This window comes from Amyelois transitella, chromosome 2, assembly GCF_032362555.1.
Source record: "Amyelois transitella isolate CPQ chromosome 2, ilAmyTran1.1, whole genome shotgun sequence".
NCBI classification, from domain to species: Eukaryota; Metazoa; Arthropoda; class Insecta; order Lepidoptera; family Pyralidae; genus Amyelois; species Amyelois transitella.
Window position 1 is genome coordinate 8,888,055 of NC_083505.1, and position 23,482 is coordinate 8,911,536.

The following is a 23,482-nucleotide window of genomic DNA, read 5'->3' on the forward strand; positions in this document are numbered from 1 at the left end:
TCACGTAAAAAGATTTTTGGTTCATTAGTCAACTTTAGTACGGTGTGGTTCCCGGCACCAATACAAAAAAGAATAGGACCACTCCATTCTCTTTCCCATGGATGTCGTAAAAGGCGACTAAGGGATAGGTTTACAAACTTGGGATTCTTTTTAGGCGATGGGCGAGCAACCTATCCAAATAGCTGAACGTGGCCATTCAGTCTTTTCAAGCCTGTTGGCTATGTCTTCCCCGCAAGGGATATAGACGTCACCATATGTATGTATGTAGTCCACTTTAATTTCGACAGCACCGCAACGGCCTCGATGGTCCAGTGGTTGGTGCGTGAGACTTTGAAGTTGGCGGTCCAAGTTCGAGCCCGAACATAAACAAGATATTTTTTTTATTAAAAATATATATTTTTTGTGTTGTTTGAGTATTTTATTTATAAAAACTGAAAATCAAAATACCACATATAATAAAACGTTAAAAATATTTTGTCTGTACATTTAATATTTTGACTGAAAGAATTTTTTTTTACATTTTTTGTCTGTCTGTCTGTATCTGACTGTATGATCAAGATTCAACTCGAAATTTACGCGGACGACGTCGCGGGCAACAGCTAGTCTAGACCATTTATCACGCTGCAACTATTAGGAGCGAAGAAATAATGGAAAATGTGAAAATACGGGGTAAATTATTCATCCTTGAGGACTTCAATGATGCCCAAAATAACTATTCCACGCGGACGGAGTCGCGGGCACAGCTAGTTGTGAGGATATTGTCAATAATAATTATATAACCTTTTCAACGATTCTTTTACCGCGTAGGTGTAGGTGTAGGAGCTTCATTGACGTAGGTAGGTATTCATAATAATATTATTGTATTCACGTGGTTAGTATACTTCAGTTGTAGTTGTTTAATTTGGAAAATAAAGTTTTATTCTATTTTATTTTAATATTCTTTCTACTGACTTTTAGTCCCGGTTGCATCCTCATCACTTATGAAAGGAGCCCGTGGTATAACTTTGACCATGGATCCTGGATTGAGCGAGTCAGGATTTTACACGAAGCGACTCTCAGCGGGCACCTTTGCAGATGAACCTAACCCGTATTGGATCGATCATGGTTACACATCCAGTTGCCTTATGGTGCAGGTTTCCTTACAATGTTTTCCCTCGCCGTATAGGTACCTACGTACTATAGTCGTTTAAATTTTTCATTCAATTTTATGACACCAATGTGAGAATTTGACTGTTGTTAACGATGCGTGCGTCGTAGGTAAGTTGATACCAACCCATTTAATTTTAAGTAAATAATACAGGCATATACGTAAGCGATAGCTTATCTCGTGACCATTAAAACCATCAGTCTACCCAAATAAATGTCAGCTCCGCGTGCATTGAAAAGATTTCTGATTACTTGTAATATTTTATTGTCATATACCTAACTAAGAATATTATGGTAAAAAGTGTATCGAATATTTAGTGACAATGAGTAAACCTTCGTTTCAACGGTCCGCCAGCACCTACTATAATACAAATTATCAATATACAGTAGTACAAAACAAGGAAAATGGTGAGTTGTAGAATTTATGATTCATCTAGTAATATCTTGTAGAAGTGGATTTGGCACAGAGGACTTTTTTGCGGGAACCTAAACGTCATGTTGTTTGTGCGGTAGTGGTGCTTTAATATTTTTTTCCAAAATATGTGTTTGATTGACTATTATTCGTTCGTCGCGAACTTACCTACACCTTAAACGTAACACTTCAAAATTGCGTTTAAGTACATGCCTGTCTCAAAAACGACTGAATTGTTTTTTTTTTGCCCTACGAACTTTAAAATTCTATTGACAAGTCCTACATACCTTTTTAGAAGTATCTGGTAGAATATTCTTTAATATTCAGACATGATATAAAAATATATACTTAGTGAAACTATAACTTAAGCAACTTCCTATGCGTGCAGTTTGAAATAACATTATATTTGGACTCAAAAAATCTTTGCTCCATCATTTGATGAAACAGAAATAATTATCAGATTTAGATTATTTCCGGAATCTTACCTATTTTCACATCGATACTAATATTTCAAATACCAGACCTATATGCATACTAATTTACTTTTTTTATTATAATCTATATATATAAAACTCTTCCGTTACTGAGTGACTGACTGACAGACAACGCACAGTCGAAACTACTGGTCGTAGACAGCTGAAATTTGGAATGTAGGTTCCTTGGGATATGTAGGGGAGCACTAAGAAAGGATTTTTGGAAATTCAACCCCCAAGGGGGGGGAAAAGGGGTAAAAACGTTTCTATGAAAAATCTTATTCCTTGGGTTTATAAACTTGAAACTTGGCATGAACACGTACATAGGCAAGTAAATATGTTTGACATTATAAGTTTTTTCAAACTACCCTCCAATCGTGATTTAGGGGGTGCGATTGGGTGACTGATTTATTAACGCACAGCCGAAACCGCTCGGTATAGGAGTCTGAGATTTTGAACAGAGGTTCCTTTAGTAACATAAGTGAGCACTAAGAAGGGATTTTTGAAATGTCAACCCCCAAGGGGGGGAAACGGGATAAACTGAGCCGGGGCTGCGGGAAAGTTCTAACGAGATACCGTGGCCCCGGAACGCAAAGGGCAACTGAAGGAACGAGGTGGGTTTTAGTCAGTAAAAGTCTGACACTCCCTTCCGTTCCACCCAGAGCGGGAGAGGTCATTTGATGATTTCCCATCCTTAAAAAAAAAGACTTTGTATGACAACTTTCAGTCGTCTCTTTAACATACATAATAACATACATAATTATGTACATACATGCATAACATTAAGAACATCACGCTTTTAAATCCCTACTTTGTGTTAACACTACCCATACAAACAGCTACGAAATTTGTCCGCATCCATTTTCACCTAAATTCTTAACGTTAATGAGATTTACTTTTTATTATCAGGTCAACCTAAACGCCTCACATGTACGTATAACTTCGTAAGAATTTTCTTTCAACTCCTAACCGTTGAGGAGTTGTACCTTCCATCATCATTTCATTCACATGGGATGATGACTATCAGACGCAAATACTTAAACAGATCTATGAAATTGTCAAAAACGTAATTGCCTGTAAATTTGAGGTTTGCCCTTGATTTCCCTGGAATACCATCATCAGATCCTGACTAGGTAACAACGGGACCAACTTGAAAGTATACTCTACCGAACAAAAAAAGAATCACGTAAATCGGTCCATAAATCTCGGCGTAATCGGTATGCATAAATAAAACACCCGAATTTTATTTTCTATTAACTATCACGAGTTGTCTCGATGCTCGATAGATGGCGTTGGCATCGAGATAGATCGCGCTATGGTTTTGTTACCGTCATTTAGCTAGGTAGCGTAAAATATTTTAATTTATCGTGTAATTTTAGCAGCGCCCCTAGCGGACATACGCGAAACTTCATATTACACACTACAAATATTTTGATTTGAAATTATTATTCGTTTGATTCATTAACTTTTAACTTGACTTATTTAACTTATTTTACTCTCTATTTGAATAAAATAAATATTTATATAATTTACTTAAAACATAATATTAAGATCATTAAAAAACGCTATATATAACCGAATTACACGTGGGCGAAGCCGCGGGCGGAAAGCTAGTTATTTATAAATAATAAAATACCTAAAGATTTGTTTCTTTTTTTTGCTTATCCTTCGGGACCAAAAAAGTTTACCGGGATAAAATGTACCTATCTAAGATGTTACCCTTGGGGTGACAAGTTTACGCCACAACTCACAACAACCTATCACGCGACGCTATCAGTCAAAAACAGCGAATAGTCTAAATCGGATTGGAGCATAAAAACAACCACCGACACAACATTTTACAACATAAAACTGGTGGAAGATCATCCCTTCGGTGGCAGTTGATCCAGCCCGAATGATCGCTCCCGCTACAAACCCGGTATGGAAGGTACTTACCTTCGACTAAACCAAATTTTATACCTACCTAAATATCTGTTTTTTAATATCGAAGCGTCGGTGTTCGAATCGTAAGGTGCCGGTTAAAGTGTGATGCACAGAAAGGCACAGGTTCAAATCCCACCTCGGCCTTGTACCTACCTACCGATTTTTTTTCAAAGTTATGTAAGTACATTCATTTGAACAGTAACTAACCGATGCTCTTACGGTGAGGGAAATATCGTCAGGAAACGGAGGTCAGGAGGGAGTCGCTTCGTGTAAAAACCTGACTTATCCAATCCAGGATCCATGGTCAAAGGCATCCATCGGGCTCCTCTCCAGAGAGGTGAGGATTTAACCGGGACTAAAGGCAAAAGGAAGAAGATCTTTTTTTGATTATCCTTCGGAAACATGATAGTTTACCGAGAATTGGATTGTCGTTGAGTTAAATATACAGAAAAAAATGATTGATGATTTTAAGGGACAGCTGGAAAATGAAGTGGTTACAAAATAATGAAATGCCCACCTACTTCGTTTAATCCAGTCGGTCCGACCGAGGTCGCAGGTCGTACATCGTAGGTACACCGTGTGACATGGGCGTCACCATAAAAAAACATGGTATTCTTTTTTACAAAAGTACAATGAACCATAAAGCAACACTCTTTGACAATACTTGACATTTCTTTTTAAAATGAAATTGACATTTATTATTACAGTGATATAACAAATATTACAAATAAAAGACCTAGGTGAGCACGTAAAAAGATCAATATGCGATGATTGTAACTCTAAATATCGATGTTGAAAACATCGATTTTTTTTTTTGCAAACGTCATCTAGGTCACCTGTACAAAATCACACCTTTTTTCACTAAAACATTAATAAATTGGAGTTAACTAAAGAACAATGTAAATTCCACAATTTTTTTTGTCAATTGAATGTAAAAATAATAACTGCAAAGTTTTCATACATTTAGCATAAAGGTTGAGATCCGCGCAAATTACACACAATACACATACATTATATGCCTTTACCGAATGGATATGTAAAGTTACTCAAACACTGTACCGTGGGTTTAGTACGGATGTTTACCTGAGTATTCTGATCAAGAAGGTTTGGTAAGTAAGAATGCGTGTTCTTGGTTCGACGTGTAAATGCTGTAGTTATATCTTTATTTTGTCTGCTTAGCCTATTTATATTTTGGCTGAACAATAAAAGAGAAAATGGTTACAGGCAATAAAAATAGGTAAGAACATTAAAGGTTACATTTTTGAAAAGAAGTCCTCTAGAAAATAAGGGTAGGTAAAATATTAAACGTTAATTGCTGAAAAGATGTTCTCTGAGGTGGTCTATGGTAGGGCAAGGTTTTATCTGACCCAGGTATAAAATAAACGTGAGGATTGTTGGCACGGGAAAGCAACAAAAGCCATAGTCCGATGGTAGCCACAACGCCTTACGGGTAAAATAATTTTTCAAATCGGTTCTGTCGTTTATCGTTCATGGATGAGCATCGGAAATCGATTATTATCCAGCATCCCTATCTATTCTTCTCAAATGTCAGCTTGTCACTTGTATTTTTATTTTTTATCTCTTTTATTTCCCAGAGGAAAGAAAACAATCATAGAACCAATGTACATATTTCTTTGTTTATTTTCCGGGGTTTATGTACTGATAACAAAACATGTCTCGTGATAAAGATCAATTTCCAAGTGTATCGTAGTATAAAACATAGATTATACAACCTTGTTATGGAACCTTGAATAAACTATGTAAGTTACGAAATTATGTTTAATATATACCTACTCAATCCCTGTTTAGTACAAATAAAATAAAGCTAAAAAGTTTCGTCAATTTTGTTATTTATTTCAAAAATATATAAATTATTATTTAGATGATACATGGGACACCGTGTGGTTCCTGGCACTTTTGAATACACAAGTACATGGATGTCGTAAAAGGCGACTAAGGAAAAACCCTAATAATAAACTTGGGATTCTTTTTGTAGGCGATGAGCTAGCAACCTGTCCTATTTGAATCTCAATTTCATCATTAAGCTGCACAGCTGAAGGTGACCCTTCAGTCTTCAAGATTGTTGTCTCTTTGCAACCCGCAAGGGATATAGATGTGATTATATGTATGTATGTATGACTAATGGTACAAGAAAACTGAGGGTCATCACACCCTATTTAGATTTTCCTTGGTATTACCTTAAACATTTGTTTTATGTTTACAGATGGAACTAAAATGCATGGGTCTCGTAGAGTCATCACATTCTGTTTATTAACAGCAGTTCTGCCAACAATACTCATAGTACTGCCATTATATCTCAGAAACATGAGGTATGCTGATGTTTTGTACAGAATATCTGATTCTGATGTTATTCAGATTCACAAAGGCCAATCCTCTATATTCTGTGAAAAGCATACATTGAGAATGAACTCTACATTTAATGCATTTCAAATGAAAGGCAGGCCTGACCTTTCAGAAAGCAGAAAGCACATAACATTGAAAAAATCAATGACCCTTCCAGATGATACTTTGGAATATTGGGGTTTTTATCTTTTTAGAGGTGCCACTGTAGAACTTAAAGCATGTTCTCGATATGAAGGTGCAAAGATATTAGTGGTAAAAGGTGACAAAAAACTTAATACTTGTGGAATTTTAGAAGGTGACAAATATAAGAAGTCCCAACCTGTTGTTGGAAGCCAGGGAAATGTTTTGGTGACTTTAGAAGATCCAAAAGGAAATAAAAATAAATTACAGGTGTTTCAGAATATAAATGAAAACATAGAGTGGTTAGAAAATCATGACTACAATGACAATAACACAAACAATGAAAACGAAATATTTTCTTTTGAAAAAAAATCTAGTGATGAGACTAGACGATTACACATGAAGTTAAGAGAAAAAAGAAATGCCAAACTGCATAATCCAAACACAGTATTGGACACAGGGGTACATCATGGAGGTAATGCTTTTAATGGAACAACAAATACTCTGCCAGACAGTGTATCCAGCTTTGAAAATACTTTGCATGAGTGTTATCGAAACAACATACTTATGAGCAATTCAAAAAATGCCTTCCCGTACTCAATACAGTGCAATAGCACTAATTATTTACAAAAAACTACTACCCTCAAAGTAAAACATGATGTTTTGCTTGATGGATATTACTATTATATTTTTTATAGTGACAATGATTTTGTTTTGAATGATATTCATTCAATATTTGATATTTATAAACCTACATTCCAATATGTTAATATGTCTGAATCAAAAGTTTGTATAAACAAAACAGAATGTGAGTTTGATATAGAGTTCTTTAGTGATGAATTAGTTATTGTTGAAGTGCCTACAGAAGATGGCCTAACTTTTGAAGATGATAATTCTTCTATTTTAGTATCTGTGTGTCACCCTAGGGTGTCAGTATATATATTTTTCCCCATTTCAGTTATCTTGATGATTTTACTTTTTGCATTTTTATGATACTTATTGAAAGTAATATTCCAATATTTTATAATCAAAATGAACATTACCAGAAGTGTGATATTAATTTATTAATGTTAATTTAAGTAGGTAACAATAACAATCCATTTAATTAAGTATAAAAATTATTAGGTATAAGTATTGTTGGTAATAAATTACAAATATTAAAAATGTCTATTGAAACATTTAACTACCAATTTTTCTGCCCCATTAGGGATTAAGGCGGTATTATATGTTTGTATGTCAATATAAACCTATTGTACAATTTAGGAGATTGTCAAGACAGATAAGGAAGTTGGAATGGTTGTGTTGCCATTTCAGTACTTAATTATTTACTACTTAATGCCTTTGCTGTGCATCAAACCATTGCTTGCACGGAACAATATTACTAGTGCGGAGATTGCATGTTTCGTGGAAGCACTCTTCTGAGGTCAACCTCAAAAGAGTCTGCTTCGGAAGCCTAGGTAAGATTTGAACCAGTGCCTCACTTACTGTTCGCATATTTAACTGACACTATCCATTCGAACACCGTCGCGGACACTTAGCCGCGGTCAATAGTACCTACCTACCTACTTAAAATAACTCAGAGTGCGCAAATTAACAATACACATTCATAAATGCCTTTACCGAATGGATATGTAAAGTTACTCAAACAATGTACCGTGGGTTTAGTACGGATGTTTACCTGAGTATTCTGATATAGAAGGTTCGGTAAATAAGAATGCGTTTTCTTGGTTCGACGTGTAAATGCTGTAGTTATATCTTTATTTTATCTGCTTAGCCTATTTATATTTTGGCTGAACAATAAAAGAAAAAATGGTTACAGGCAATAAAAATAGGTAAGAACATTTTTGAAAAGATGTCCTCTAGACAATAAGGGTAGGTAAAACATTAAACGTTAATTGCTGAACAGATGTTCTCTGAGGTGGTCTAAGGTAGGGCAAGGTTTTGTCTGACCCAGGTATAAAATAAACTGAGGATTGTTGGCATGGGAAAGCAACAAAAGCCATGGTCCGATGGTAGCCACAACGCCTTACGGTTAAAATAATTTTTCAAATCGGTTCTGTCGTTTTTGAGTTTATTCTTTACAAACATACAATTTTCTTATTATTAATAGTGTGGACTAGCTAGCGAGCTTCTTTCCTGTTGGAATTTTCAGAGAAATAAAGCAGTCATGTATGTAATTGCTAAAGGCATAGTCGGAAGAAGGTAGTAACAAGTTGGAAAAAGATCCGCGTTCCCAGATTTGCGATAAACGCTTTAACTAATAACCAGTTCTGAAGGCTAGTTGGTGGACTTGGGTGTTTTTCGGAATAGTCACATATCCATAGTTGAATAAAAGCAACAACATATGTAATACATCGGTTCGGTAGTATTGAAGCTCAAGCACTATCGATAGTATCGGTACTATTGCTGCTGACTATTGCAATAACTATAAAAAAAATCAAAATTTTTATTCATCATTATAGGAAAGAAAGAAAGAAAAATCTTTATTTTTTTAGGATACTTCATATCGCTTAATAATTGTCAAAACGTATGGTTTAACAACATTGGTTGACGTCAAATCAATAATGAAAGCAATACTATCGAGGGAAGTTCACTATCGATTGGCTAAAACTCCACCCAGGTACTGATGATATTAAATGAGCAAAAATGCAAATGTTCCAAATAGCTGTTTTGGAAGAAATTGACAACCTATGTACCTACAATTATACATATATAGCCATACGCTACTATAATGCGCACGGCGCAATTTAACTACAAAATAAACAATCAGTTTAGGGACAAATCAAAACGATTGTATTGTAACTAGGTAAAGTAGGAAGAACCAACCTATTATTAGATACCTACTAATAAAATAAAAGTTGGTGCTTATTTGTTTTTAGAACTTATGTTTGCTGTCTTTTTGTATGTTTGTACTTGCATCATGCGAAAACTACATATATTACTACTACCTACTATTGTTCAGATTTGAATGCTTTAAGGCTTTGTCCAACTGGGATATAAAAATTTATCTACCTAAGAATTAAATATTGAATTGTAAATGAAATTTTACGGCAAAGAAGGCGTGGGCAACAGGCAAATAAATAAAATTAACAAGCTGAGATCATTTTTAGTTATTTATCAAATGTATGGTTTCGGTACATTATTCTTTCGATACAAGTTTCCTTGGGAATAATAGATTTTATGTATGAGTTACGTAGGTATGTTATGCCTGCCTACTTGTAAAATAGGAACCTTAATTACCAAACTTCGTAAAAGTCACTAATATTTCGAACAAAATTTATTCCAAAAATATAATTAATCCGAAATGAACATAAAAACCATGTAGAAAACAAATTTAAAAAGTAAAATGCAAAAGCAAATTGGGAATTCAGGATACAATAAGGACCTGTCAAAAGAAAGTAATAAATGATTGAGGAAATTTTGATTTATTATTTCCACATAGTTGTGTCCAAAGTGCGTTTCAACAGGCTCAGGTAGAACTTCTGTAAACAAAATTTATAATCAAATTCAATACAAAGATTCAATGAAATTAAGGTTCCGATCGGGAATGGAGTGCTACAATTCCATGTATATCAATAACAATACAATTAATATTATTTCATTATATTTATTTAGTGTATTACAAAAACAGTTACCATATTATGTACAACTGGAGTGTTACAATACATTTGTTTCCTTCTAGAACTTTTGTGATTGAAATAGCCTCTCCAGTACCCGATGAGACCCCTCTGCAGGCGGCAGAGGAGCCTGCGCGGAACGGGGGCCATCCGGCCGAGCCGGTCTTACTAACTATGTATATTAAACTTATATTGATACGTCTATTATATAATGTATTCATTAATTAAACTAAAACGAAATATATCCGTCCAAATAAAATTAGTTCCAATAAAAAAAAATCGGCACAGCGGTAATTAGGAGATCTCTCCTAATACACACACCTTATAAATATCGCAATAGATAGAATGCAGGACACATATAAACCGGGAAGCGTAGGCTCCTCAGATGAGGTTAGCCACATCGCTGGGCATTTCCGTAATAGTTGTATGGTAGAACTCCTCAATATCTTTCAACGCTCGTTTATCAGCTTCAGTAACAAAGTTGATGGCGATTCCCTTACGGCCGAAACGACCGCCTCTTCCGATTCTGTAAACATACACATAATTAAAATCTTCGAAATTATATGACTGATTATATTTGTTATGGTATAATTTTCTAAACAAATTTTGTTTATTGAAGAAATATTCAACAAAAAAAATTAATGAATGTTAATGTGAATGAACAAAAATACTGACCTATGAATGTAATTCTCGCGGTTAGTTGGCAAATCATAGTTGATGACGCACGAGACTTGCTGTACGTCAATACCACGCGCTAGCAAGTCGGTGGTGATGAGGACGCGAGAAGATCCAGTACGGAATTGTCTCATGATCACTTCACGCTCACGTTGATCCATGTCACCGTGCATAGCAGACACAGTGAAATCACGCTCATGCATTGACTCAGTGAGCCAGTCCACCTAGAAAGAACAACATTATTTAGCATCCACAAAAGCTGAATTGTTAATACAACACATTTACTTAGGGCATTTATTCTTAAGTCTGTGTGCTATTATTTTGAAAAACTACCTCAAAACAAAATGGAGGATTAAATAAGCCGTGATGTACATGTAGCCAAAGTAGATTTAACCTATGCTATGATGTTATTATACCATCAGTTACACAGTAATTATCCAGATTTAATCTTAATATTGACCATTAGGACTACATTAGATAATTCAAACAATAACTCATTAATTATCTAATGAGACTAATTATGTAAAGCCTGTTTTGTAATTAGGTTAAATATTTGAGGCATTATTATTATCAGTATAAATTATCTATAAAAAAAATTATAAATGTTAAGACTTACCTTGCGGCGGGTGTTGCAAAAAATGACAGCTTGGGCAATTGACAAGGTATCATATAAATCGCAGAGGGTCTCAAGTTTCCACTCTTCCATTTCAATGGCGATAAAGAACTGCTTAATACCTTCCAGGGTAAGCTGTAATTAAAACAAATAATACAATAAATTACACACAAATAAAAGTTAGCATTTTATTCACAAAATTTTATTGCATAGGAACTTGATATCCCTACTTGTGTAGTAGAGTTGAGTAGCCTACAAATATATATGGAATATAATTATATATTCCATTATCATCAAGTTTGAAGATAATCATTACTAATGTTTTCTAGCATACCAAACATTATATGCCTCAATATTTTTAAATTAAATGTATTAAATAAATATATCAGGACTAATTACACATATTGAGTAATCCTTGAAGTCATTTCAAGATACTATCTAAACAATACCATATTTTAAAATAAATATTTATATAGATAAACATCAGAGACCCAGGCCAATAGAAAAGTTTTTCATTATGCCCTGTCCGGGCTTCGAACCCCAAGACCTCCAGTGTCACAAAATAAAAAATAAAATAAAATGCTTCTCTGCAAAATTTGCATCAAGAATACGTAAAAAGAAAGTATTCGATTAACCATTGAATGCCTCATAAATTATATGAGGATTAATTAAATTATGTCATCTACCTCTTCTTTCTGCACAAGAATGCGGACAGGATCCCTCATGAAGCAACGTGAAACTTCCAGTACATCATCGGGCATAGTAGCAGAGAGCAATATGACTTGAACATCTGCAGACAGCATCTTGAATACATCGTGAATTTGATCTTTGAAACTGTAAAATAATGTAAAAAATTATATTAAAATAATGTTTTACGACAAAAATAATAGTAAAACACCACATGGTAAAAGCTTGAGCATTGATGGTCTAATCTCAAATCAGGAAGTTGTCAAGTAAAAATGCTTGTTGCCCATAAAGGCACCCGTTACAAATACCACCCTGACCATGAACCAATGACCATTCTCAAAGTTATGTACATAAGTTTGATTAGAATGCTCTTATGGTGAGGGAAATCATTGAGGAAACCTGCACCTTCAGGAAATTGGATGAGTAATGTGTAACCATATGATCCAATACAGATTAAGTTTCTCTGCAAAGGGCGTCATACAGGAGTTGCTTCATATAAAAACCTGACTCATCCATTCTAAGATCCATGCTTAAGGGCTTATACCCAAGGCTCCTTTTAAGAGTCGTGAAGATGCAACCAGGGCTATAGCCATGTTGATGAAGACCACATGGTAAAAATAAATATAACCTTGAGACTTATCAATAAACAATACAAAGTAACAGTAAAATAAATAGACTAACAAACAGAAACTCACCCTCTGGACAACATTTCATCAGCTTCATCAAGCACAAAGAGCTTAATTGTATTAGCACGGAGTGCACGACGAGTAATCATGTCGTATACACGACCTGGAGTACCAACCACCACATGCACACCACTTTCCAGTTGACGAATGTCTTCACGGACATTAGTTCCACCAATACAAGCATGGCATTTAGCATTTAAATGGTCACCAAGTGCAATCACCACCTAAAAAAAAAAACAGAATCATTAGCAACAATGACAAACATGTGATAGATGACAATTAAAAAATTCATTGAACAAATAATAACTTACTTTTTGAATCTGTTGGGCCAACTCCCTGGTTGGGGCCAAAATCAATGCTTGGCATTCGCGAATGCTAGTGTCAATTTGTTGCAAAATAGAAATGGAGAAAGTAGCTGTCTTGCCAGTTCCAGACTGGGCTTGAGCTATGACATCACGTCCTTGGATACACGGCATAATAGCACGCTGCTGAATAGCCGATGGCTTTTCGAAACCATAAGCGTAAATTCCTCTCAGCAACTCTTCTTTTAAATTCATGTCATCGAAGCTTTCCACGACTTGATGCCAATTTGTATCGAGTGCTCCTTGGGGATCCATACCTGGAGGGCCATCATAATTTCCTTGATCTTTAGGCCCATTTTTGGAATCCTCCGGCCAATCTTCGGCTCTGTAAATAATAACCTTATTATTACCAAAATTATTTGCAAGTCATACATCAATAGCACATAATTGCAAGAAAAATAAAAATCATTAATTTAGTTTCGCTTCTGTCAAAATGGCAAAGTAAACAATTACAATATTGGGAAAGCAACATATTTTTATAATAAAAACCATGGAAAAAGGACCTCATTATCTAAAAGGCAAATTAATTGAAGTTCTTAAAAAGACTGCATTTAAAAAACACGTGCACTATGCCGAACTTATAAAATTTTGCCAGCGCCATGTTGGCAATCGGCGACTTACGAAAATGAAGTAATTACAACGTTTGTATGACTAATTGAGAGGTTTAACATAAACTGATTGTATTATCTTCTACTCAAGCCAATATTCTACATAAATTTAGTCAACCAAAGGATTAAATAACACAGAAAATAAGCTTACCTTCTTTCTGGTGAATAAGACATGTTCCAATCGCGGTAGCTGAACGGAAAAGAACTAGCAAGGTCAAGTTAAGCTAAAGAGAAGCTTTTTTTATATCAATTCAAAATAAGTATGATATTCAGTGACAAATGCTAAAATTATAAGTGTTTATTCATTTAATTATTTTTAAAATGATTATTTTATGAGTAAAGCTGCTGTGTTCACTGTAAGGCGCGTAACAAAATAATAAGGAATAAGTCACCGGATACGGGTATTATTATTAAGTTGGCTATGATAAGTTGCGTTCAATCAAAACTTTCATTTATGAATGAAGGCTTTTACTCATTTCTGCGACATGTCTCTGCAACTGTTTGTTACAACCAGTGAGCGACTGATCGTCAACGTTGCCAGCTATTACTAATGACAAAGCGCTAAATCGGAATTAAAATAAATAAATGTATGGGACAAATTACATAGATTGAGTAAACTTTGATGTAAGTTCGAAACTTGTGTAACGAGATACTAACTCAATAATACTTGGGTGTTAGATGACAAAAATAAGCGCTAAAGATTTTTAGGAGTAACTTGACATGCAAAGAATGTCGTCATGTTTGAACAAAATTTATAGTTATTTTAGAGTCTTTATAATATTATTAAAAGTTTTACTCCTGGGACAATGCGATCTGGCCCCATATTTGTACAATTTTTTAAAATGACTATGCTTCTTTCATTAGATATTTATAAAGCTTTTATATAAGTGCAAAATGAAATAAGTGTAACTAATAGTTCAGTGAAAATCTCTTTATAAAAAAGTGGACCCCTGTATTACCCTCAAAGAAGGGTGTAGGGAGAAATATTTATATAGTAATTTTTAAGTTGCTTCAAGCCAAATACCCAAAGCGAAACCGGCATTCAAATCAGAGCAGTACCGTAAAAAACGTTATGCGAGTACAAACAGACAGATCCTGGTGTTTTGTCCTCAACGTAAAGAAAGTAAGCAAAACACTGGCGTTTGTTCAGACTGGTCTGTGCTGGTCAAGGTGCTAGTCGTACGATCACTGGTCGCCGGTCGCCTGTCAGGTGGAAAAGACGCTTTAGTTATCTATTGTCTATATTCTCGTTTCCGTACGTTTGGTTGGTAATTCTGCACTTCCTGCGTGTTTTGTCTATGACACAATAGCTGCCATTTTGATTTTGAAACGGCAGTGCTTTTTGTTCGTGTGGAGCGTTAGCTCGTTGTGAAGAGTAAATTGTGATTTAGCAAAGTAGTTTTATTTTTAATCGAACTATCAAAATGAGCTGGCAAGATTATGTAGATAAACAGTTAATGGCCTCCAGATGTGTAACAAAAGCTGCAATTGCCGGTCACGATGGCAATGTCTGGGCAAAGTCGGAAGGCTTCGAAGTAAGTTTCAAGACCCGTAGGGTCTTCGTGATTAGTGCATTGCATAAAAATTTTTTGGTGCGTACTTGTGCTAATAAGTGTATTAAAATGTGCTGAAAGTGCTTATAATGTAAAAGGATGACGAATCTATCCGGCAAGTTTGACAAGATGGCGACATGTGGCAGAAGGCTAGCATCAAAATCATATTAGAATGTGTGTATGAAGTCACCAGCCAGAGGATGGCTATACATTTAGTAAAGGGAACAGTTTATTTACGATTTATATTAGATTATATATAACCATGATTATCACTTCACGTTATGCCTCTATAAAATGAATCTACCGGCCGGTGTTATTCGTTCAGTAGGTAGGCTATGTAATCCTAAAATTTACCACTCACTGCACGTTGTATGAATTTGTTTCTCCTGTGCTATATAACAACATATTATGTACAACATACATATGTTTAACGATTTTAAATATTATGAATACATATCTTTATCCCTAACATGTAAAATTTCTCAGAATTTTAATAACTAATATACCCACTAAGTATAAGAACCAGCAGGCTAAAGAAAAATTCACAAACATTGCGAATGCAAAAACCTATTGCAAAAGAAATAAAATAGGAAAAAAATGTACTAAGTATAACTAAATTGAACAACCTAGTTGAGTCAGTTAAATTATGAGTAATAATTACACCAGTTAAATTTGAAGAATAAAGTAGTAAATTAACTTTTGTAAGTTACAAAATTGAAATTCCAGATTCAATTAATTTGTAAAGGTATATCTTTTGTTTCATGTTTTACAATATTTTTTTATCCTGTTTCCTTGCAAATTGTCTCTGATTTGGATATTTAACAGTAGGTTTATTATATTATAGCAGTTTGTGCACCAATGTTCTTGATTTGGCCACTTCATAAACATTACTAAGAGAATATCAAGTGCTCAAAAGTACAAATGTTTTAAAATTATATCCTATCTTTAGGTACCTACCAATAATCCACACTTATAATAAAAGATTTGTATTTTTATATGTTTAAAATAATTATAAATGCAACTGCTGAAACAATTTTGATGAAATTTGGTACACACAGAACTTACTTTACTACGTTTTTTGGATATTGCTGTGGAAGCAAAATCCCACATGAAAGCTAGTACATATATGAGGAAATTTCAAATAAAATTTTGCTTGTAATGCCAGTTTGTAAAGGGTCAACAGCAGATTTTTTTTATTGATTTTCAATATCAAGTGTCTTCCTTGATATTGAAATGACATGTAGAGACAGCTATATTGGTAGCATAATTATTCATAGTATAGTAGGTCAAATTTTAGGGAGGAGTAAGACTAGAGATAATATTTTTATTTCCTGCCTTTTTTTTTTAGTAATTTGTCTCCTATTAATTTATTAAAGGCGGAGACTTGTGTTAACTTGAATTTGCAAGAGTAGTGATTAAACCATTATAGTGGCCTAATTAAAAAGTGTTATGCACAAAGAGGCTGAAATGCACAGGTTGAAATCCTAGCTCAGCCATTTAACAATGTTTTTATGGTGAAGGAAAACATCATAGGGAAACCTGCACATTCAGGAAGTAGAAGTGTTACATTAACCAGGATTATAGTCAAAATTGGTTTACCTTTATTTTAGTAGGTATCCAAAGAAATGAATGTATGTAGTTCAGAAACCTAAGTTGTTAAGAAACCATACATTGTAGGTTAACTTTATCAAATCTATTCAGTATCCTTAAAGAGTTGATTGTTCTGTTTTTTAATTAAAACAAAAATATTTTCTGGTTACCTTCAGTTATAAGTAGGTATCAATCAATTAAATATTGAAATTAGGTAGGTATATTCTTCCTTCCCATGATTTTTAAATCTTTGTATGCAACAGTAATTCAAAGTGTCTTATTTTTATTATGCTCTTGTGTCATTGGATTGGAAATCTTTCACACAGGCTGCAAATCTTAATTTATGCTGTTACTTTTTTATAAAGTTTATTTTGGTATTCTTTAAAATTTGGCCAAATTTCCTAATTCATCTTTTTCAGTTTATATTTAATATAAGTATTGTTGAATGTCTTAGATGTTGTACATGCTTCTGGTTGTTTTACTTGGGAGTCTCCAGTATAAAGGTATATTTATTACTGTTGCTAGCAGGGTTACACACTACAACTGGTTTAAAAAAATTTTAAGCCATTAGTCTGACATTTAGCATCCAGTTGCTTTCACGTGGCCCAGATTTGCTGCTTCTCTGCTATCTGCTTCACAGATAAATTCATAACATATATAGTAGAACAGGTAGATATGTTTGTCTTTTTTTTTTTTACAAAATTGTAAATATCTCTAAAATTACTTGAGTAATTTTAATGCCCCACAAACTAAAACAAATCTATTGACAGGTCCTACATATGTTTTAAGTTTTCAAAATCAGACCAATGGTTCGAAATTTATTGCGTCACAATCATACATCATACAAAAAAAAAATATTTTCACCCCAAGTTCAAAATCCCCAAGCTATAGCGTAATATATTATTACAGAGCTGTCAAATCATAGCCATACGGCTATGGTTTATACAGTAAGAAAACATGCAATCATCACTAATCAAGGGGTATGTAGTATTGCCTGCAATACTACTAACACTACATATAGGTAAACTCCTATATTACACACATTTGGACAGGAACATTCATATTTATGATCACTCAGTATGTTACGGTAGAGTGGTCTTAGCAAGTCTTATGACCATGGTGCAATCAATCGAACAGATTAGTTAAAACTAGAGTATTGGTAATCTTCATAAATCCCAAACAATATTAAAAAAAGAACTTGTGTCTTTGCGGATTAGTAGATACTCGTTATTTTCGCAACATACATACATAAGCGTCACCTACAAAAAACCTGTCTTCTTTTGTAGGTGGCGCAAAATTTGCTCGGCGAAGCTGTGAGTAAAAGCTAGTCTAAAATAAATCTTCCTAAATTATTAGCTATTTGTAATATTTCTTAAATTGACGCTTTTTATAAGTGCCGAAACATTTTACTTGCAACACAATGCAAATACTGAAATTAGAAGGAAAACTATGACACGTAAAAGTTTCGAGTAAACGAGTTGCCAGAACGTCCCCAATTGGATCAAAGTACGTTCGTCTAGACCTTCCCATTCCAACATTCCCATTCACACTCCTTTTGTCAACTCCATGAAAAATATCCATAACGTATTTTAATCTATACTAATATAATAAAGCTGAAGAGTTTGTTTGTTTGTTTGAACGCGTTAATCTCAGGAACTACTGGTTCGAATTGAATTGAATTGTGTTGAATAGACCATTAATCGAGGAAGGCTTTAGGCTATATAATATCACACTGCAACTATTAGGAGCGAAGAAATAATGGAAAATATGAAAAATAAAAACGGGGAAAATTATTCATCCTTGAATGATGCCCAAATTAACTATTCCACGCGGACGAAGTCGCGGGCACAGCTAGTTTTTAATAAAACATATAAAAATAAAAAATAACACATTTGTTTAATAAAAAAAAAATAGACGTTTATAAAATGTCTATCTATACTGAAGTTTTAAAAACGATCCTGACGTCCTGGCAAAGGGTCAGGTCAAGGGTACCCGAAACGGCCGAGTTTGTATGATGAGAGTTATGAATGTGGATGAAGCGAAGGAAGTATCGTGGCAAGTGGAAAGATGTAGTCTCTGCCTATCCCTCCGGGAAAAAGGCGTGGTTTTATGTATCCAAATAATATTATAAATACGAAACTTTGTAAGGATGTGTGTTTCTCTTTTCCGTAAGTAAGGTTTAAATTAATAGAGTAAGGGAAAGGTAGACCATGCTCCAAACAAGTGCTTACATATTTCTTTAAGAACCTAAAAATCAATACTTACACATAGAGTTAATAAAGTTTAACTCTTGTAGGCGATGCCTTAGTCGTCTTTTACGACATCCATGGTAAAGATATGGAGTGGTTCTATTCTAAAGTGCCGGAAACCACACACAGATTGTGATACTTACTCTAAGCTTTATTTTAATTTCTTTGTTAACAGATATCAAAAGATGAAGTAGCAAAAATAGTAGCTGGTTTCGAGAATGAATCGCTCCTAACGAGCGGTGGCGTGACGATAGCGGGTTCGCGGTACATCTACCTCAGTGGCTCAGATCGCATCGTGCGCGCGAAACTCGGCAAGGTCGGCGTTCACTGCATGAAGACACAGCAAGGTAAGTTTTACACAATTGGAAATAATAGTTAAAATGTTTTTACCGTTCAGACGAATCACGCTTAACACAGATATTAACAAATGTGGTACCTACATCACTTCTACTTAGTACCCATGACTTTAAAACTAATAAGTCACAAAAATCTTGCCCATGCAAAAATGGGAATACTATTTTTATTCCTTCCAATCTTTACGAGATTGTTAGCTCTGTCCCCGTAAGGGATTAAATTGTGATTATATATATGTAAGAAAGATAAGATAATTAATTATTCAGAAGTTATTTTTTTATAATTTCTTACAATGATCTGTGAAGTTAAAGAATAATATTTTGTTTCAGCCGTTGTAATCGCATTGTATCAAGAACCCATCCAACCCCAGCAAGCTGCGTCTGTAGTCGAGAAGTTAGGAGACTATTTAGTTAACTGTGGTTATTAGAGGTGAGCTTTCTTTACAAACTTAAAGAAATAAAATGATAATAATCGCTTAATTGATTGATAAAATTGATCGGCCCTGTTTAGGGACTTATTCATTTTAATCAGTCTGAGACAAAAATTATCTTTCTTGTCCACAGATCGAAGCGCGCCGTGATCTAAGAATACTATAAGATAATATTTTTTCCACAGGGAAATAAGTAACTGCATTTTGTATATTCTATAAATCGATAAGGACCGGTCGTTTGATTTGATATTTGATGAATTATGGCGTCAAGATGCGTTTAGTATCAGTTTGCAAAAGCGATTACTTTGCGGATTCTGGACTATTTTTATACGCTCACCGTTTCCACAGAGTAATTGATACTGTAAACTATGAAAATTGTATTTTTTAAATTGCTTGTCGACCAGTAAAGCATAATTCAGCTTTGCAAGCAGGTCTCAAAGCATGATGTATAGAGATTTTTTAGGTTTTCTTTTCAAGCATCCTAACACTTGCTGAATAACAGATAATTTTAAGAATAAGTTGTCGTCGAATCCTATTCTCGAAAATCGTCTACCACAACGCTAAGACAACATGCCCGTGTATAGATGCCTGACAAGAAAGTATAATAACCGCGTAATGAAATTACTGTAACAATATTATTACAACACTATATATTATATATATATATATATTATCTTATTTACAAATAAGCATTTGTGTAAGGGCTTGTTACGAATGAAAGACACTGTAACCCAAGTATTACATTTAATTGAAAATCTCTAGTCCCCACTGGAACCATCGTGTGAATAATATTCAATACGTCAATGTGGCAAGGGCGCGGTGCAGGGCACTGCGGCCTCGGCGCCTGCCGCGGGCATGGCCACGGCCCTAGTGCACCCGCCGTTGCGTATTCTGCTATGCTTTCTCTTTTATGTTGTGTCGCATTTAAAATATCGTGTAGTAAATAAACATTTGCATTCTGTTATTTATAACTCTTAGCTGCAGTAATTAGAAGCGCTCAATTACCCTGTATCCTCAAACAAGGCTTGCAGTAAACGAAGGGTGCATATTGTTTATATTTTGATATTACTACTATAGCTTTGTACATTGTTTCTGATAAGCGATGGGAACTGTGTCTATCTAATAATAAAATGATTTGTATTATAAGGACTTGTTTTTCTGTTCCGTTCCTTTTATACTTATAGGCTGGGCCGCTAGTTGGCGGTAAATAAAAGATTTCAATTTGTTATTGCTATTGAACATAATTTATTTTCTTTTGACAAAATCTACAATAGTAAGAATTAAGTACACTCGAATATAAGGATTGGTATAAAATGTTAAAACTTGTAGCAATAGCCTATCAAGTTGGTTCTTTAAACTACGACATATGAGGGCGAAATTCCATAATACCTAATTCTATGCCGTATTAAAAAATAATTTTAAAATAGTTACATAATTATTGCAATTTCATGAAAGGTACTATGTTTTTGGTACATACTATATCCCCGAAAACTTGATACAATAATAATTAGGAAGATATACTTATGGATGTGTCCGATTGCTACGTGGTTATCTACATTTTCTACACTCTATTTTCAAAAAGGAAGGGTTACTGTTGTAATACACATATCTTAAATAAATTATGCACTGATATAATTAATCATTGATTAGATAAAATAACAATACTTACTATACAATCGATTTAACTTAAACATACGACTTCCACAAAATTTATAATTATACATGGGTACATAAATTTCCTGGATTATGCAAGCAATACTGGAAGTATGCAGGCGTTTAATTATTCTTGGCAGTTTCGTCATTACCCACCCATATTCAATACTTACTGTCATTTATAAATCGAAAAATTGGTAGTTTGCATACTTCGTACATTCGTGTCGTTAAAGTTGTGGAAGTTTATACACATGTGGATTTCATTTGCCCCAATGTTAATAGAAGTATTACAAATCTTTAACCTCTGAGCTGCCGAACCCCCGCGATCCGATTTACACACGCATCTGCCGTGGGAAATTAATTGGAGCGAGAAAGGAGTATTTCCAAACTTATGCATTTAATACTCAAAATAAAAACGTGGCCGGTCGGGCGAGCACGGATCAGAGCTTAGCAGTGAGGCCAGTGCACTGACCAGTGCTTAAGCAGCTCAAAAGTTAATCTCAACTCGAGATACTTGACTGAATGTCACACCGTCGAGTCAAAAGCATTTTGTTTATTTAATCAAGGATGTTCCAACGAATAGTGACGAGATTTTTTCCACAGGCTTCTGAAGAATCCTTTGCGTTGCTTCTGTCCGGGATGCTCCTCGCCTGTTAACAAAATTGAAAAGAATTAAAATATTGTACACTTTCACGATCCTTGTTTCGGCTACTAGCATGGGAAATATAGATAATTTGGTCTTTTCGTGTAACTACTACTCAGAAAATTAAGGTTTACAAACACGTATTACGGCTATTAAAAATTCTATGGCATTGCAAAAATATATACTTATTCTATAAATAATTATTTCTAATTCTATGTTACCTACTGAAAATCATTTGAGCCGGTAAAACTTTCATATTTTCCAGGGGCTAGGAAGGTGTTATGGCCCCCGTAAAGTACGATCGCGTTCATATCTGCAGTCATAGTTTTAAAATTCTTACGGGTTAAAATAGCGTGCACTGTGGTTCCACTAGATACACACACACATGCATATTTAAAAAGGATAAATATTCCATCAAATGAATACGGTCTTTAATACCAATGATTACTAAGTAAAACAGTTTATTATTCTATGACATATAACATAACAAAACAGAAAGAGACGGTAATCAACGATGGCCGAACTGGGCCCGATAATTGTCGATCGAGATATCGTCGTCTCTCATTATTTGCATAAGATTTGCCTATAGAGGGAAGCCTGCGACTGCCAGACTTATGTCATTTCAATAAAGTTGAAAGTTTGTCTGCACAGGACCCTAACATAGGTAGTGGTTCCTTTGAAAGTTATTGGGGAGCAATTTTATTACTTCGTGTGTGCAAGTGAGATCTAAGATATATTAGATAATCTCGCTTGCTCACACTCGCTTGTTCTAGTTACTAGCGGATTCCGAAGTTATTCAAGGAATTTTTGTCTATTTAAAAAAAAATATTGTTACTGACAATTTTTAATGTTTCAAGGTGCCATTTGAACTAAGTAACTGACTGACTAACTAACTAACTGATATCTAAGAATTACAATACCCGTGTCTTCAAACACGGAAATCAGCAAGAAATATTTATTAAACAAGAGGGAGCAAAATAAAACATTCAATAATTAAAATTAGTAAATTTTATTGAAACAGTTTTCCTATAGTTTTGTTTACATATTGATGATTATAATAAAGGTATACATACAGCATATTACACTAATTTACTTCTCATTTACTTATCTCCTGTTATTAAGGTTACAGCTTAATTATTCGTTTTCATAAAGAAAAGATATTGAAGCTGTCCTTAAAATACTATCTAAGTAGTAGTTTTAATATAAATTGGCAGAACCTTTCACGCACTATATGGACTCGATGCACAGGGTAGTTGTCTTGCACAAATGATATTGTTGGCATATCATCAATCGGATAAATACACCGCACAGTTGGTAACATGGT

General features: G+C 34.3%; 4 protein-coding genes across 10 annotated transcripts in view; 2 read left to right on the forward strand and 2 right to left on the reverse strand.

Annotated features, from left to right (window-relative positions):
* Positions 1-1,315: 1,315 nt before the first annotated feature.
* Positions 1,316-10,376, forward strand: LOC106133590 (uncharacterized). 2 transcript variants are annotated; one of them, XM_013333373.2, is made up of 3 exons: positions 1,323-1,554; positions 5,550-5,714; positions 6,179-10,376. In XM_013333373.2, exon 3 carries the CDS (start codon positions 6,190-6,192, stop codon positions 7,429-7,431), a length of 1,242 nt encoding a protein of 413 aa, XP_013188827.1. In that variant the 5' UTR covers positions 1,323-1,554; positions 5,550-5,714; positions 6,179-6,189; the 3' UTR covers positions 7,432-10,376. The 2 variants fall into 2 exon arrangements, with proteins under 2 accessions (XP_013188826.1, XP_013188827.1); XM_013333372.2 differs by lacking the exon at positions 5,550-5,714 and having other exon boundaries at positions 1,316-1,554.
* Positions 9,701-14,057, reverse strand: LOC106133589 (eukaryotic initiation factor 4A). 2 transcript variants are annotated; one of them, XR_001228569.2, is made up of 8 exons: positions 13,838-14,057; positions 13,028-13,403; positions 12,726-12,940; positions 12,030-12,177; positions 11,347-11,478; positions 10,731-10,954; positions 10,377-10,581; positions 9,701-9,920 (listed from the first exon to the last, which is right to left on the reverse strand). XR_001228569.2 is itself a non-coding variant. In XM_013333370.2 (7 exons), exons 1-7 carry the CDS (start codon positions 13,858-13,860, stop codon positions 10,437-10,439), a joined length of 1,263 nt encoding a protein of 420 aa, XP_013188824.1. In that variant the 5' UTR covers positions 13,861-14,057; the 3' UTR covers positions 10,030-10,436. The 2 variants fall into 2 exon arrangements, 1 of the variants encoding a protein (XP_013188824.1); XM_013333370.2 differs by lacking the exon at positions 9,701-9,920 and having other exon boundaries at positions 10,030-10,581.
* A 934-nt stretch (positions 14,058-14,991) lies between these two features.
* Positions 14,992-21,008, forward strand: LOC106133588 (profilin). Its single transcript, XM_013333369.2, has 4 exons — positions 14,992-15,221; positions 19,254-19,425; positions 19,762-19,861; positions 19,996-21,008. The coding sequence occupies exons 1-3, from the start codon at positions 15,111-15,113 to the stop codon at positions 19,857-19,859; spliced, it is 381 nt and encodes a 126-aa protein (XP_013188823.1). The 5' UTR covers positions 14,992-15,110; the 3' UTR covers positions 19,860-19,861; positions 19,996-21,008.
* Positions 20,051-23,482, reverse strand: part of LOC106133546 (uncharacterized) — a 113,383-nt gene continuing 109,951 nt past the window's right edge. For all 5 annotated transcript variants that reach the window (XM_060946867.1, XM_060946875.1, XM_060946863.1 and 2 more), the window contains one exon: positions 20,051-22,165. In XM_060946867.1, the coding sequence (XP_060802850.1) occupies positions 22,077-22,165 (89 nt within the window). In that variant the 3' untranslated portion in view covers positions 20,051-22,076. The remainder of the gene's footprint in view (positions 22,166-23,482) is intronic.

What these genes read in the sequence shown, in the direction of transcription:
- LOC106133588 (XM_013333369.2), top strand. Translation starts at nt 15,111, where the DNA reads ATGAGCTGGCAAGATTATGTAGATAAACAGTTAATGGCCTCCAGATGT. An exon ending in CAAAGTCGGAAGGCTTCGAA is followed by an intron (nt 15,222 to 19,253) that starts GTAAGTTTCAAG and finishes CTTTGTTAACAG; the next exon opens with ATATCAAAAGATGAAGTAGC. An exon ending in CTGCATGAAGACACAGCAAG is followed by an intron (nt 19,426 to 19,761) that starts GTAAGTTTTACA and finishes ATTTTGTTTCAG; the next exon opens with CCGTTGTAATCGCATTGTAT.
- LOC106133590 (XM_013333372.2), top strand. Translation starts at nt 1,470, where the DNA reads ATGAGTAAACCTTCGTTTCAACGGTCCGCCAGCACCTACTATAATACA. An exon ending in AGTACAAAACAAGGAAAATG is followed by an intron (nt 1,555 to 6,178) that starts GTGAGTTGTAGA and finishes TTATGTTTACAG; the next exon opens with ATGGAACTAAAATGCATGGG.
- LOC106133589 (XM_013333370.2), bottom strand. Translation starts at nt 13,860, where the DNA reads ATGTCTTATTCACCAGAAAGAAG. An exon ending in TTTGCAACACCCGCCGCAAG is followed by an intron (nt 10,955 to 11,346) that starts GTAAGTCTTAAC and finishes TGTTCTTTCTAG; the next exon opens with GTGGACTGGCTCACTGAGTC. An exon ending in CGCGAGAATTACATTCATAG is followed by an intron (nt 10,582 to 10,730) that starts GTCAGTATTTTT and finishes GTATGTTTACAG; the next exon opens with AATCGGAAGAGGCGGTCGTT.